This window comes from Paraphaeosphaeria sporulosa (assembly GCF_001642045.1).
Source record: "Paraphaeosphaeria sporulosa strain AP3s5-JAC2a unplaced genomic scaffold CC84scaffold_7, whole genome shotgun sequence".
NCBI classification, from domain to species: Eukaryota; Fungi; Ascomycota; class Dothideomycetes; order Pleosporales; family Didymosphaeriaceae; genus Paraphaeosphaeria; species Paraphaeosphaeria sporulosa.
In genome coordinates, this window is record NW_017253366.1 from 357,017 (window position 1) to 370,281 (window position 13,265).

Sequence of the window (13,265 nt, forward strand, 5' to 3'; positions counted from 1 at the left end):
GCCTAGACGTTGTACGGGCGGGCGTGTGTTGTACGTAAAAGGCAAGTCGATGTGTTTCAGGACGGACCCTTGTTCGAATGAAGGAGCCGCGCGGTCGACGCCCTGCCATTGTGCCACGAACAGTACCTGTAATCTAGGCAGAAGGTAAAACTGTTGGAACTCGCGCTGGCTTTCGCGACGCGAACTACAAGCGGCTAGAGGCTGATGCGTAGCTGGGATATACTTCTGCGGGGAGGACCAAATGCTTCAGTCCCTGGTCGCTCGCGTGAAAGGATTTACTGGCCCAGCTGCGTTCGCGCGTAACCGAGCAAGAATATATATTAGATGTTCTCGAGCAGTTAAGTGATCGGCATGGAAACGCCCAAAGTCAGTTGTAGGGTGACGGAAGGATCTAGAAACATGTTGCGGTGCAGACCGTCAGCTCCGGAATTTTTGAAGGAACTGAAAAGTGATGCGTGCGTATGCTTCTCAAGGTGAACACTAGGATGCCGATTAGTATGACCCTGTGGGGCGCCCCTAGACTACCTCTCGATGCGCAAGGGTGTCCGTGGCCGTGGGTTGCTACGAAGACGGAAACAAGTGACGGTATGCCTCGAACTCGAGAACGCACTTGGATGGGTAGCGCAGACTCAGGTGAATGAGTGCCACGCAGGCGCATATCAAGTGACGACCATGTCTCTCACGGCTGCATCGATAGCTCTTGCGTGTCTCAGCATCGGGGACGCCGAAGTGGATTCGAGACGAAGTTTGGGAATTTTCAACGCGACTAGCGAATCGATTGTGCCGCAACCTGAGTTGTTCATATAGTAATAATTCAAGCTCGAAACAGTCCTTTTTCGTGTTGGCTTCTACATACTCTGTCTACGTGACCTACTGTATTATGTGCCCTTTGATCGTCATCGGGTGAATGAGCCTGACTACGCCCGAAATATAACAACGTAACAATATTGTGAAATGAGCGAAGCAGGAAGTCCGGGTGCCCTCGACCGACCTAACAGCCGTGACGAATGATGATTAGGTCAGTCGGCACAAAAGTGCATCTCGGAGTGCTGTAGTGGATTAAAGTTGGCGAGATCAGACCTGTGTATAATAGTTTAGTGGCAGGCAAGCGCAGGGCCGAATTCGGAGGGGGGTTTTGCATGCACAAAGTTATGACGGTGACCGACTTGCGGTACAGTATCTGACAATAGCCCACCTAGTTTCCAAGTGTAAATATATAGAGCTCCAGCTACTGAGCACCGACGTCTGAACGCGACTCCGATCCTGACCACGAACAAGCGCGTTGCTCAGGAATTGTGAGTTGGTTTGATCCATGGGACGTTGAAAAGTGCCGTGAATACTTTCTGCATCGGAAGATCCCAGGCTATTCGGTATGACTAGCGAACCCCCACGTCAGGCGAATATGAGTGCAAAATCATGAAATGGCAGGGGAAGGCAAGGCACAGCAACGATTGGAGTTTCCAATATGTACCACGACGTGCAGTATAGAGTTTGCAGCTTCGAATGAGCGGTGTAGCCGCTTGTGCACAGCACAGTAAGAGCTGACCGCGGACCTGAAGAATTGCTTCGACCGAAGCTTACTTCTTCGCGGAGCCGTCAGCAGAATATACGAGGCTGTCTGGCAAGGGGCATGGAAGCAATACAAGAGCGAGGTCGAGCCAGTTGAGAGACATCAAGGTGTTCGTGAGGATGTGAACCCAGTGTGAACTTGGCTTGAATGCCTGATCTCGGTATCGAATTGTGGATCTCCGATATCCTCAATGATAGCGGCTGTAGAAGGTCATGGAATTCTTCCATGCATTGCATGCTTAGTGTGCGGTGGTGAGAACCTTCCTCCCGCACTAGCTGCGTGCGTGGTTACCAGTGTCGCTGTTTTCCCACTACCCGCCCAGGTACATTCACCGATTAGTTCGTGGGCCCACTTGGTTGACTTTGGACCAAGTAGCGATTGGGTAAGGGTCAGTGCTTCATCCAACAGAAGTCAGCTGTTCGCGAGAAACTGTATGCCGTGCAACAAAATGCCCCCACTCAGATTCTGCATATGGACGGCACGATCTCGAGCGGCGGCAATGCGTGCATCAGGCCGGACAGCACGATATGCGGGCCAAGTGGACTGTGTTTTACAGCACCACGGGCTGCAGGGAGGGTGCTCAACCGAGCATTTCCACATTCCGAAAGGTGCTTGCATCGGCGATCGTCTGTACACCGGTTTTTGTGGCCCAAGAGCAAGGCTGCTTGAGTCTGGCTGCAGCAGCTAACGTCGAAACCTTGTGTTCCGTGGAAGGTTGATACTGCATACTATGCTCCGGGGTATCATAAGAAACTCACAGACAAGAGTCCTATGTCTGGAGGCGGGACGAGGGAGAAGCGCGACCAACAAGGTAGTGGGGATATGGTGGAGTGGTGGAGTAGCCGTCGTTAGCGGGCCGGAGTCCTTGAATTAAGGTTCCGAGCGTGTGTGGTGGGCTTCGCAGCGTCGCTGAGGCTGCCGGCTTCCTAGAGCAAATGCCATTGGTGAATCGGGCCTGCAGATGGAAATTCCCTCATTAAAGCAACAGTCCAATGGAAGAAATTGCAGCGGCACAGCAGCGGCACAATGCGATGGTGGGGCATGCAGCTGCCCGGCCTGTGGATGCATGGGTGAGGGAGGGTGTTTGGGGAGGGATGGAGCGAAACCAAAAGCAGGACCTGCTAGGGCTGCAAGACGGCCCGCGGTCGGCAGAGGATTGCGTGGCCGCTGCGAACCTGATGGACAGCGATATCCGTGTTGACGGAAGGGCGACTTGGCCCTCGTCGCTTGTCGTGAAGCGACGTCTGCTCGTAGGGCAGAGAGGCCAGCCCTAAGGCCTAGGGGAACGCGGGATGGGCGGCGCGCACGGGGCTCGAGCCGCTCATCGGCTCATCGGTGGGGTTGGGGTCGGGAGAGGGAGGGGAGGCTCATGCTCAGTGCTTCACTCGACGACGGTCAAGTGAGGTCCAGTCAAGTACAGCCAGGCCCAGTCACAGTCAGCACAGGTTCAAGGCAGAGTCAGCTTAATCCGACGCAACAGGGCCCGTATCACGCGTGCCCGCGCCGAAGCCGAAGCCCCATCTCTCCCTCCCTGCACCCTACGACCACACAACCGGATCCTGGGCCTCGCAGACTTTCGCATTGGCTAGCGGCCGCAGCATCCGCAGGGCATACTCGATCGAGGCTTTGGACGGCGCAGGCAAAAAGGCAGACTTGCTGCAGCGCTTGCACATTTGTCCCGCTCAGCTGGAGCAGGAGCTCCCTTGTTGCACGCCGCGCTGTTGCTCAACGAGAAATGGGTAGGCGGCCCCGGCATCTAACCTGTCTCTCCCCTCCTTCCTCTCACTCCACCACTCCACAACTTCTCTCTCTACTGCTCCTTGCCTTGCCTTGCGCTGACCAACTCCCAAGACGCCGATACTGACTCCTACCGGCCCTCTGAGGTAAGTTGCGGCCCTCTCTCCTTCCCAATTGTACGGCGTGCTGGCACCCGGCTCCCTGCCCCGCAGAGCGTGCCTGCCACTGCGATGCCTGAGGAACGCGGCGCCGTCGAGCTCGTGGTCGCAGCCGTCGCCGGTTGCAGGCAGCAGCGTCCCGCCCCCACACGTGACGCCAAGCCGGCCCGGGGGCGCTTGCCCTGACGACGACGGTTCACGGCCTCCAGCTCGTCGACCGCCAGCGCCAATTCCATCAGACCGCGTCACGCACACCTGCCACCTCGCCTCTTCCCCGCCCTCTCCGCACACTGCGGCCCTTATCAAACCCCATCTCCCGTCACGTCTGTCGCGACCATGTCGTACGAAACTGACGCCTACGAGCAGCGCGATTCAGCCCGCGATCGCTCACCCCGACGTCGCTCGCGCTCACCTCGTCGCTCTCGACGCTCGTACTCGCCGCGCAGCCGCTCGCGCAGCCGCGAAGACTATCGCCGCAACGACCGTCGCTCGCGTTCCCCCGGTGGTGGTGGCGCAGGAGGTTATCAATCGTACGGATCTAGTCGCGGAGGCCAGTCGCGGTCTGTAGACCCTGCCAGCAAAGAGACGATGATGCAGAGCATCCGAGAGTCGTCCCAGCAGGACCGTCGCGTCTATGTGGGCAATCTCTCGTACGATGTCAAGTGGCATCACCTGAAAGACTTCATGAGACAGGGTATGGTCGCGTCGCTTGTTTGGCGCTGCGCAATTGCTAACGCGCTCCAGCCGGCGAGGTCTTGTTTGCAGACGTACTTCTGCTGCCGAATGGAATGTCAAAGGTAATGGTCTGATGGTCGGCTTGTGCGCTGGATGGAGGTTGACTGGCTTTTGCTTGGGTGTAGGGCTGTGGCATCGTGGAATATGCAACTCGGGAGCAGGCGCAGAACGCCGTGGCGACGCTCAGCAACCAGAACCTGATGGGACGGCTCGTGTACGTTCGCGAGGACCGTGAGGCCGAGCCTCGCTTCAGCAACCCCAGCACCACTCGTGGAAACTTCCAAGGCGGCGGCGGCCCCGGCGGATTTGGCGGCCCACCCCACGGAGGATACCAAGGAAACTTTGGAGGACCACCGCAAGGCGGCGGCGGTCGCCAGGTCTATGTGGCCAACGTACGTGTCCTCGTCCCTGCTAATTCAGGGTTCGATCGCTAATTCCTCCTCAGCTACCGTACAACGTAGGCTGGCAAGATCTGAAGGATCTCTTCCGTCAAGCTGCCGTCACTGGATCAGTTATCCGTGCCGATGTTCACCTCGCTCAAGATGGCCGCCCCAAGGGTTCCGGTATCGTTGCCTTCGACACTCCCGAAGACGCCCGGAACGCCATCACCCAATTCAATGGCTATGAGTGGCAAGGCCGTAACCTCGAAGTGCGCGAGGACCGCTTTGCTGGCCCGGCTGGTGGCCGTGGTGGTTTCGGCGGCGGCTTTGGTGGTCGTGGTGGTTTTGGCGGCGGTTTTGGCGGCCGTGGCGGCTTTGGTGGCCGTGGCGGCTTTGGAGGTGGCTTTGGAGGCGGCCGCGGTGGGTTTGCTGGAGGCGCGGGTGCTTACGGTGGCGGTGGTGGTGGTGCCGGTGGTCCCGGCTTCGCTGCTGATGGTCCCTCGAACCCACCCAATCCGTTCACTGACTACGCAACCTCTGGGGGAGAGCCTAGTAACCTGATCTACGTCCGCAACCTGCCTTGGTCCACCAGCAATGAAGACCTGGTCGAGCTGTTCACAACCATTGGCGCCGTCAAGCGTGCCGAGATCCAGTACGAGCCCAACGGACGTTCTCGCGGCACCGGTGTCGTCGAATTCGAGAAGGCTACCGATGCAGAGACTGCCATCCGTAAGTTGTACGCCAGTCGTATTCACATTCCAACTGCTTACATGCAAAACAGAGAAATTCACTGGCTACCAGTACGGCGGCAGGCCCCTCGGTCTCACATACGTCCGCTACTCCAACCAGAGCAACGGCGACGCCATGGAGGGCACTGAAGCTACCGGAGGCCTTACTCAGGACCAAATCATGTAAAGGCGCTTCGAGCGGCGTTGCCTTCATATTTATGCTTGAGGTCAGTCCAATCGTCTCAGCGTACAAGACTCCCTGTTCACAGCTTGCACACAGCTATTCACAGGGTCAGGATCATTTATTCATCGTACGCGGCATCTGTCTGAGAGATCGGACATTTCAGTGGTAATTTGGCGATGGGTCATGCATGGAGGAAAGTTTTGTGACGGATGGATCGGAAAAATTTCATACCACTTTCATATTGTACTTTAGATTGAGAAATCGTGGATTTCAGGAATGTGTTCTGCTGAAAGGGACGGCATGGTTCGTTGCACGCATTGTAGTGCTTCGTGTGAGGACAGCATCTAGGCTTGGTCGGATGAAGACAATCTCAAGGTTGCCGTAACAGGCGCATCATCCATTCATAGACAGCCCACTGGACCGCGTTAACAACAAAGGCGCGTATACTACAGATTCCAAGCCCGCGAAAGAAGACTCGGGCGCCCTCCGCTTGGTAAGCGTTCCGAGCTACTTGGAGCGTGCTTAGTCGCTTTCCATGCGCTTGATGCGGCAGCAGTGTCTCACTCTCTCCATGCGGTGGTGCGTTGATCAACTGGGTCTGGACGCGGGTCTTGACCACATCAAGCGGAAAGATGGATGCCCAGGTGACTACACCTGCCAACCCACCGCAGAGAAGCACTTTGATGGCCGTGTCTCTGTCCGTGTCTGTCGGAGAGCTCACCGCTTGCTTGCTCCACTCGTATGTCCAAAAATACCACCCATACCCAAAGGCATCGCGTATGCTCGTTATGCCACCACCATAATAGAGCCCGCGTATTCCTTCCCGCTTCCACACGTCCCTGACTACCGTCCACGAGCTGGTAGCATGATCGGTCGAGACCTGTGCGCGGCACTTTATCAGCTCTGTGGGCGCGCTGACGACGAAGGATGCGAGGCCGCCGGCGGCACCAGCACACCAGACTTTCGCGAGCGAGGTAGGGAGCTCAGGAGTGTCGTGGAGGAGTGTGAGCGTGCGGTTGTAGGTCATGAAGAGGATCGCGTTGAGTGCGCCGTAGCCAAGAAGGGGCGCTGTGGTGCCTATGCTAACACAGCGCGAATCAGCGCCTCCCTTCAATTGCAAAACATAACCAGAAGCTGCCTCTCACCCTTGACGAGTGTTCCCGCACGGTCAAAGTGCTGTCTAAAGCTCCGTGGGCTCACATCCGCAGCAGGTGCGGGACCTATGACGGTACCCGTAGGCTCGGCATGAGGCGCTGCGTTTCCCGCTTGGAGGCGCGTCTTCACGAGATCCAAAGGATTCCCGATAAGGATGCCTACAGCGCCTGAGGTATAGCCGGCCCAGAAATCTGCAGACATGTTTGGTGCCGGAGGGTGCGGTGTTTCGAAGTCTTGAGGGCAATGGCGCCGCGTTTCCAAGGCTCACTGTGGGGCAGGCAGGCGACTATCCGAGGCTCAGGCACTGGATGCGTGCATCCGTACCGGAGCATGCCTGAGGAATGAATAAGTCATGGTCCAGGGAGGCTAGAAGCGGACCTGAACGTGGGTTTCCGTTTGCAAAGGAATGCAAATCTTCAGGGTGGCAGCACGTGTGTGATCCATCATGGTAGGTGGCGTGTGACTGTTTGACGTGAATCATTGACGCACAGACGGTGTGGTGAGGCTCAGATCGATCTACGACAGCTGGCCCCGCTCGCCACCCGTACTCCGACGGTTACCTCAACCTCGCTCCCCTACAACACCGTCATATCTTTCGCACATTTCGCTCCCATGTTCTGACATTGTTCCAACCTTGGTGTCTTACCTGCTTCTTTCTGCTGCACCTTGGAAGACACTTTCCAGGCCCATTGCGACCCGACCACGGTTGATCATGTGGGAGAGATTGGAGCCATTGATTGCCATTTCCAGTATGCTCAGCAACCCTTCCCCTAACTACTTCGACTGATCATGCCCAGCTCCTCTTCCGCTCTAGCCACATACCACGAATCCCGGACGGCCTCGCGATATCCGCAGATCCCAAGCACCTCAAGACACATAAACTACGCTAGGACTGCCCGCCCACTTCCGCTGCGACTGTAATGCCGTCACAGCCTGTTGATACAGGCTGGGGTTTTAACGCCGTGATCGACCTAATAGAGTCGGATTACGATGCTGCGTCCCCCACACTCTCGGCCGCGTCCCCTGTGCGAACACATGTTGCCACGCCTGGGCAAAAGTCCGACCCTAGGTCGATCGCGCAAACACTTCTAGATACACACGTTCCACGCCTCGGCGACTTCTCAAAGCTATTTGATGAGTTGGGCATCTCGAGAACGGAGCCGCTGGCACCCGCCAGTCCTGTGGACTCGGAGGGTCCCATCAGCTCCGATGATGCTCTTCTGAGCGGACATATTGATGCTGCTAGCATTGGTGACCCGGATAGCCCACTGGCTGCGCTGTCAGCCAAGGAGCAGAAGAAGGAGCGCAAGCGCGCTGCGAAGCAAGAACGGAAGCAGGCTCGGAGGGCGCTCAAAGCATCCGTCTCAGAAGAGTCCGCATCTGGTACCCAGCCCATAAACCAGCCTCGACCTCGATCAAATGTTGGTGCAAAGATCCGTCCAGCCACTCCAGCATCGCTTGAGGCACTCCCTCAAGCGCTCAAGCCGCTTCTTCCCGCAAGAGTCCTAGATTTTCCGCGTACTCCTGCGGATTCCATTTCTGTTGCTGTCTCCCCGCAGCGTTTGAACTCACTGGCGCAGCCCTTTGCACCAGCTTCTACTTCAATTCCACACCTCAAATTTCCACCGGGCGCAGTGGATGACTTCGCAAAGACCCCGGCCAAGCAAGTCTCGAGCCGACCTTCCTTGCACGAAGCTAAGTCCAACCCTGGCCCTCAACTACGGATCCCTTCTTCTGTACACTTCGACCGTGGCCTCGTGCCTCGCACAGTACAGTCCGTTAGTGCTCCTAGAGTACATACAGTGAGCTCAGGGAAAGTTCAGGGTGCACGTACCCCAGTTCCTGCGGCTCCTCGTTTTGGTACTGCAGCCGGACAAAAGACTAGTGTTAGATCAGACCTAGAACCAACCGCAACACCTGCAAGTCAGACCCCTTACCAACTTCAGTCTCCAAATCGTTTGGCGACCCCTGTTCAGATTTCGTCCACGCCTGGAGGTGGATCCACAGGCTTGACCATCAGGCCACGCACGGATCGGCACTTCCACTTTCTTAACCAACTTTTGGCCAGTTTCCCAGAGAATCATCAGCATCTCTTAGCACCTATGCGTCTAACTACCGATCAGACGATGGCGCAAGGCATACACTGCTTTGTCGATGCATCGAACATCATGATCGGATTCAGAAACATACTTCGTGAGCGCGGACAACACCAACCAGTCGATCTGTCTTTCGACACTCTCGCCCTCCTCATGGAACGCCGCCGCCCCGTCGCCAAGCGCATCTACGCCAGCTCCCAGCGCGAGGCCAACCCCCTCCCGCACGTGATCAAGCTTGCCGAGACGTCCAAAGCTGTGGGATATGAGAACCTTATCCAAGAGCAGGTCTTCATTCGGCGCGAAGACAGCGACCGCAAGAAATTCTTCAAGGACGTCGAGCGCCTCGGCTGGACCAAAGCCACACAGCTCCGCGCGAGTGGCAGCGGCAGCGACTCAGAAACGGGCGCTGCCGCCGCCAACCCTCTCTCTGCCCCGAAATGGGTTGAGCAGGGCGTCGACGAGATCCTGCACTTGAAGATGTGCCAGAGCGTGCTCGACACCGAGGTCCCGACGACCATGGTGCTCGCGACGGGCGACGGCAATGCAGCGGAGCATTCGGATGGGTTTTTGGCGAATGTGGAGCGCGCGCTGAAGAAGGGGTGGCGGGTTGAGCTTGTCAGCTGGAAACAGCAGATGAGCGCCGGGTATAGGAACAGGAAGTTTAGGGCGAAGTGGGGGGAGCAGTTCAGGACTGTGGAGCTAGATGATTATTTGGAGAGCTTGATCGATACGTAGGGGTGCTTGGTCGTGGATGTACAGGGTACCCTGTATGGTTGGGACAGTGCTTAGGGAAGTGCCCATGGACAAGTTCCCAGGGGAAGCGCCCAGGGAAAGTGCTCAAAGAAGGCGTTCAGCGGATGCGATACAACAATGCCCCTGGAAAAGGCCTGAGGGAGAGCCATAGGAATGTGCCCTGAGAAAGAGTCCTGAGAAAGAGCCAATATACTCGGGGAACGCGCTTAGGAAAAGTGCTTTGGCAAACTATCCTCATGGACAAAAATATAGCGCCCTGCAAAAGCCCAGAGGTAGAGTCCTGCGAGCGTGCCCTCGAGGCTGGTCCGTAGTTTTGACAGTGCATTCTGAACGGCACCATGCCGTTAGCTCCTAGATATGCACACCCATATAGCTCCATCTATATCGGCAGCTGGTCCTCGTGTGGATACACAGCCAGTTCTACATGAACCATGCTAAGCCTCAGCCTCTTGCAATGACCAACACCCGTGTTGTCACCCTCCTCCCTTGTTGAAACTCACCGCTGTATAAACGATGCATGGCCGCAGCACCATCACGCGGTTGAAAATTAGCTGCCTGATCTGCACTGCAGCGATGGGATGTGTGCAACGCTCAGATAAAGTTGTTTTCGTAGGGGCGTAATATGGTGAGCAGTGAAGGTGAGCAGTGAAGGTGAGCAGTAAAGGTGAGCAGTCAAAGTGAGCAGTAAAAGTGAGTGCTGAAACTGAGTGCTAAAAGTACGCAGTGAAAGTGAGTACTGCAAAGTAATTAGCAAGCCTCAGTGCGCTTGCTGGGCATCACTCATATAAGCAAGAACACCGTGTCTTCACATCATCCCGTCCATTAAGCATTACTATAGCGATGATTACCTCCACCGCGGCAGGCCTTCCCACCCGCGCCGATCCCAACCCATCCAAGCTCATCCCATCGTTCCCCTGAACCCTAGCCCATCGTGATACAGTCCTCCCTCCGTCTCCAGCTTGCCTTCGCAGCCTAGTCCAAGCGAACGTAGTAGTACAGCGGTACTCTGTGTGAAAGTAACCGGAAGCGACCGACGGGGTATCAAATTAATCGAAAACAATAGCGATCCGCACACACACCCCCCGGAAGAAAAGAAGATGTGGGATGGGCGGCGGACTCGAAGAATGAAAATGCAATGCAGGAGCCGCGGGTCTAGCGCTAAAGACTCTGTTTCTATGCAATGCCCGATATGAAGAAGTTGGCGCGATTGAAATATAATGCCATCGCGCTGGTGGAAATGCTCAAAAACTCCTTTTTTCTATGCATTAAGTCGTGACCGGCCGTCATCAGGAATAAGGTGATGATGTTGCAGTCTAGGGGTGGTGAGAATGTGGTGATGGTAGAACGGGCTACCTTAGGGGCTCGGTGTCGGATCCTACGGTGTCGCCATCCCAGAGACTTTGTGCATCGTCGACTGGCGACCGCGATCCTGCGGACGGGCTGCGGCCGCCGGTTGAGTACGACGAGGAGGAGCCGCTGGCCCAATCATCCGAATCTGAAAGTGGGTGGAATTCCTCGTAGATGTCGAGCATGGTGTAGGTGGTATCCTGAGGGTCGCCGAATTCGACGTATTCGTAGTCCCAGCGGAATTCCTTATCTGGCTGCACGCGGGGCAGGAACTTGGCACGTGCCCAGAAGTACGCAATACCGGCCACTAGATTCATTAGCTTTGGTTGTCAAAAAAAAAATCGCGCCGAAGAACCTACGCAAACTGCCGGCTACCAAGTCTACGGCATAGTGGTGAGAGAAGTACATGGTCGACCACCACAGCCACATGGTGTAGAAAACGTAGACAGGGAAGAGCTTGGGGAAGACGTGTCCCATGAACAGCGTTTCCAAGGTCGCCCAGCCAGAGTGCAGCGAGGGGAAGGCACCGAACACCATGGGAGAGGCGTGGAATCCGGAGGTGTACAGATCAATACCGAAGAGCGCATCAATCGCTTTGAGGCCAGCAGCGTCACCGGGAACGGAATAGTTGGCGGGAGCTAGGCCGTAGGTGTTCTCGTACCATGGAGGCGAGCAGGGGAAGATGATCTGGATAATGACGGCAGTCATGTTCATGTAGCCAAAGGCGCGTGCCCAGATGGGAGCGGTACCGGGAGGGCCCCAGATGAACATGCACCCGCTGACAACGACGGGCGACACATAGTGGATGACGCCGTAGGGAATCCAGGCCAGGATATCCAGCACAGTGTGCTTGTGGGCCGAGAGGATGTTGCTTAGATTGGCGCCGTAGAGTATGTTTTCCATGGCCGGCAGCACACGCACCCAGATGGCGGGGCGGTAGTCTGCGGGGATGTACTTGCAGCTAGAGAACAGAAGCAGCCATGTGAGGGCGGGGAGAAATGGCAGGAGGAATTGTCGAGAAATGGGTAGGACTAGACCGCCCATGAGCAGCGCTGCAGCAAACGTCTTGGCAAAGGGGCCCGGGGCCTCGCTCACGGAGAGGGCGAATATGGCGACGATGGCCAGTATGAGGTACTGGCCGTCGTAGATGGACCACGGGTGGGTGCGCAGCGAGCGCAGGGTGTCGGCGGGGGAGAAGGAGGTCTCGAGGGAGGCGATGGACGACGTGGGCGACTGGCGGCTGCGTATGCGCGACTTGGTGGCTCTCCATTTTCTGCGCAGGCGGTGCGGCACAAAGCTGGGCAGGGCCGACAGGCCAGGGACCTTTGCTTGCGACAGCTTGGAGGCGCCCTCGTCGAGGAAGGCGAGGTAGCTCTTGTTCGTCATTGGGGGCGGCCGGGCGTGGTCTCGGGGGCGAGCACGGGGACAATGCGGACTGGCGAGACGGGTGCGCAGCGGGAGGCGGCGATGGAGGAGGCACACGCGACGGCGACGGGCAGCTGTCGTCGACGGCGGCGGCAGGTGCGAGGTGCGGAGGAGGAGGGGCTTCGGGGCACGCCTGGAGGACGATCGGGCAATAGAAGAGGACGCGCTGGGCGGAAGGCGGCGGAATATCAATGAGCGCGAGGCTTGCTGAGGCCGACATGGGCCGCGTGAAATTGGATGCAGCACAGGCCCCCGCGGCTAGCCCGCCCCCAAGGGCCGCGACAACGACTCGCGACTGCTGTGTCCATGCAAGCAGCAACTGATGCGCCAGCCCAGCCCGGCCGTCTGATCCAGCGGCGCCGCAGTCGAGCATGAGGCCCTCGAGCGCGGCGCGCGAGTGCGTCTTGATGCCCGTGAATATCAAGCCCATCAGTCAGATCCCCGCGCCTCGCCCGAAGCAGCGCACGCCTGGCCGTCACACAGCAGCCGTCTCCCAACCAACCCATGCCCCCTCGCAGCCCGCTGCACCACCAAACTTCGCTTTCGCTCCAGAAACGCGGCGGCCTTCTCCCGCCGCAGCTGCATGTCTAGCTGCAAATGACATCAGTCGACCCAGATCGCGCAGCGCCACATCCCGCCGCGCCAGCGCAACCACCAGCGAATCGAGGGCACCGCTGTAAGCCTCGCCGCAGCACCACAGTCCAAGACAACCGCGTACATCTCGTGGCGCCCACGGTTTGTCTCGTATGCGGTGTGCTTCCCCAGCCTCAGCCACGCGAAACGCGTCTCCTTGCAACGCCTGCCAGACACGGCCTCTTGTCCGTGTCAGATCAGACACGTCCAAGCATCCACCGCTGCTGCACTTGCAGCTGTAGTTCGCGCGGCCCATCGCCAATAGGCCCCCGGTGCTGACTGCACTGACTGGCTGACTGACCGACTGGCTGGCTGACCGACTGACCGTCGGCCGTACGCGCTCGGCTCCGGCATCTCGCACCCT

At 57.6% G+C, this 13,265-nt stretch overlaps 4 protein-coding genes across 4 annotated transcripts; 2 read left to right on the top strand and 2 right to left on the bottom strand.

Moving 5' to 3' along the window:
* Nucleotides 1–3,801: 3,801 nt before the first annotated feature.
* CC84DRAFT_1248693 (RNA-binding domain-containing protein) lies at nucleotides 3,802–5,844 on the top strand (the record flags this gene model as incomplete). The annotated part of the gene is made up of 5 exons (XM_018184264.1): nucleotides 3,802–4,159; nucleotides 4,210–4,262; nucleotides 4,326–4,592; nucleotides 4,646–5,309; nucleotides 5,362–5,844. The coding sequence occupies 5 exons, from the start codon at nucleotides 3,802–3,804 to the stop codon at nucleotides 5,493–5,495; spliced, it is 1,476 nt and encodes a 491-aa protein (XP_018033889.1). The 3' UTR covers nucleotides 5,496–5,844.
* Nucleotides 5,845–5,861: 17 nt separating this feature from the next.
* On the bottom strand, nucleotides 5,862–7,162 carry CC84DRAFT_1165758 (solute carrier family 25 protein; the record flags this gene model as incomplete). Its single annotated transcript, XM_018178791.1, has 2 exons — nucleotides 6,638–7,162; nucleotides 5,862–6,569 (listed from the first exon to the last, which is right to left on the bottom strand). Exons 1-2 carry the CDS (start codon nucleotides 6,846–6,848, stop codon nucleotides 5,863–5,865), a joined length of 918 nt encoding a protein of 305 aa, XP_018033890.1. The 5' UTR covers nucleotides 6,849–7,162.
* A 43-nt stretch (nucleotides 7,163–7,205) lies between these two features.
* CC84DRAFT_1197269 (uncharacterized protein) lies at nucleotides 7,206–9,946 on the top strand. Its single transcript, XM_018181512.1, has 2 exons — nucleotides 7,206–7,396; nucleotides 7,445–9,946. The coding sequence occupies exon 2, from the start codon at nucleotides 7,568–7,570 to the stop codon at nucleotides 9,476–9,478; it is 1,911 nt and encodes a 636-aa protein (XP_018033891.1). The 5' UTR covers nucleotides 7,206–7,396; nucleotides 7,445–7,567; the 3' UTR covers nucleotides 9,479–9,946.
* Nucleotides 9,947–10,845: 899 nt separating this feature from the next.
* Nucleotides 10,846–12,229, bottom strand: CC84DRAFT_1095156 (aureobasidin resistance protein Aur1; the record flags this gene model as incomplete). Its single annotated transcript, XM_018174603.1, has 2 exons — nucleotides 10,846–11,150; nucleotides 11,203–12,229. The coding sequence occupies 2 exons, from the start codon at nucleotides 12,227–12,229 to the stop codon at nucleotides 10,846–10,848; spliced, it is 1,332 nt and encodes a 443-aa protein (XP_018033892.1).
* Nucleotides 12,230–13,265: the final 1,036 nt, after the last annotated feature.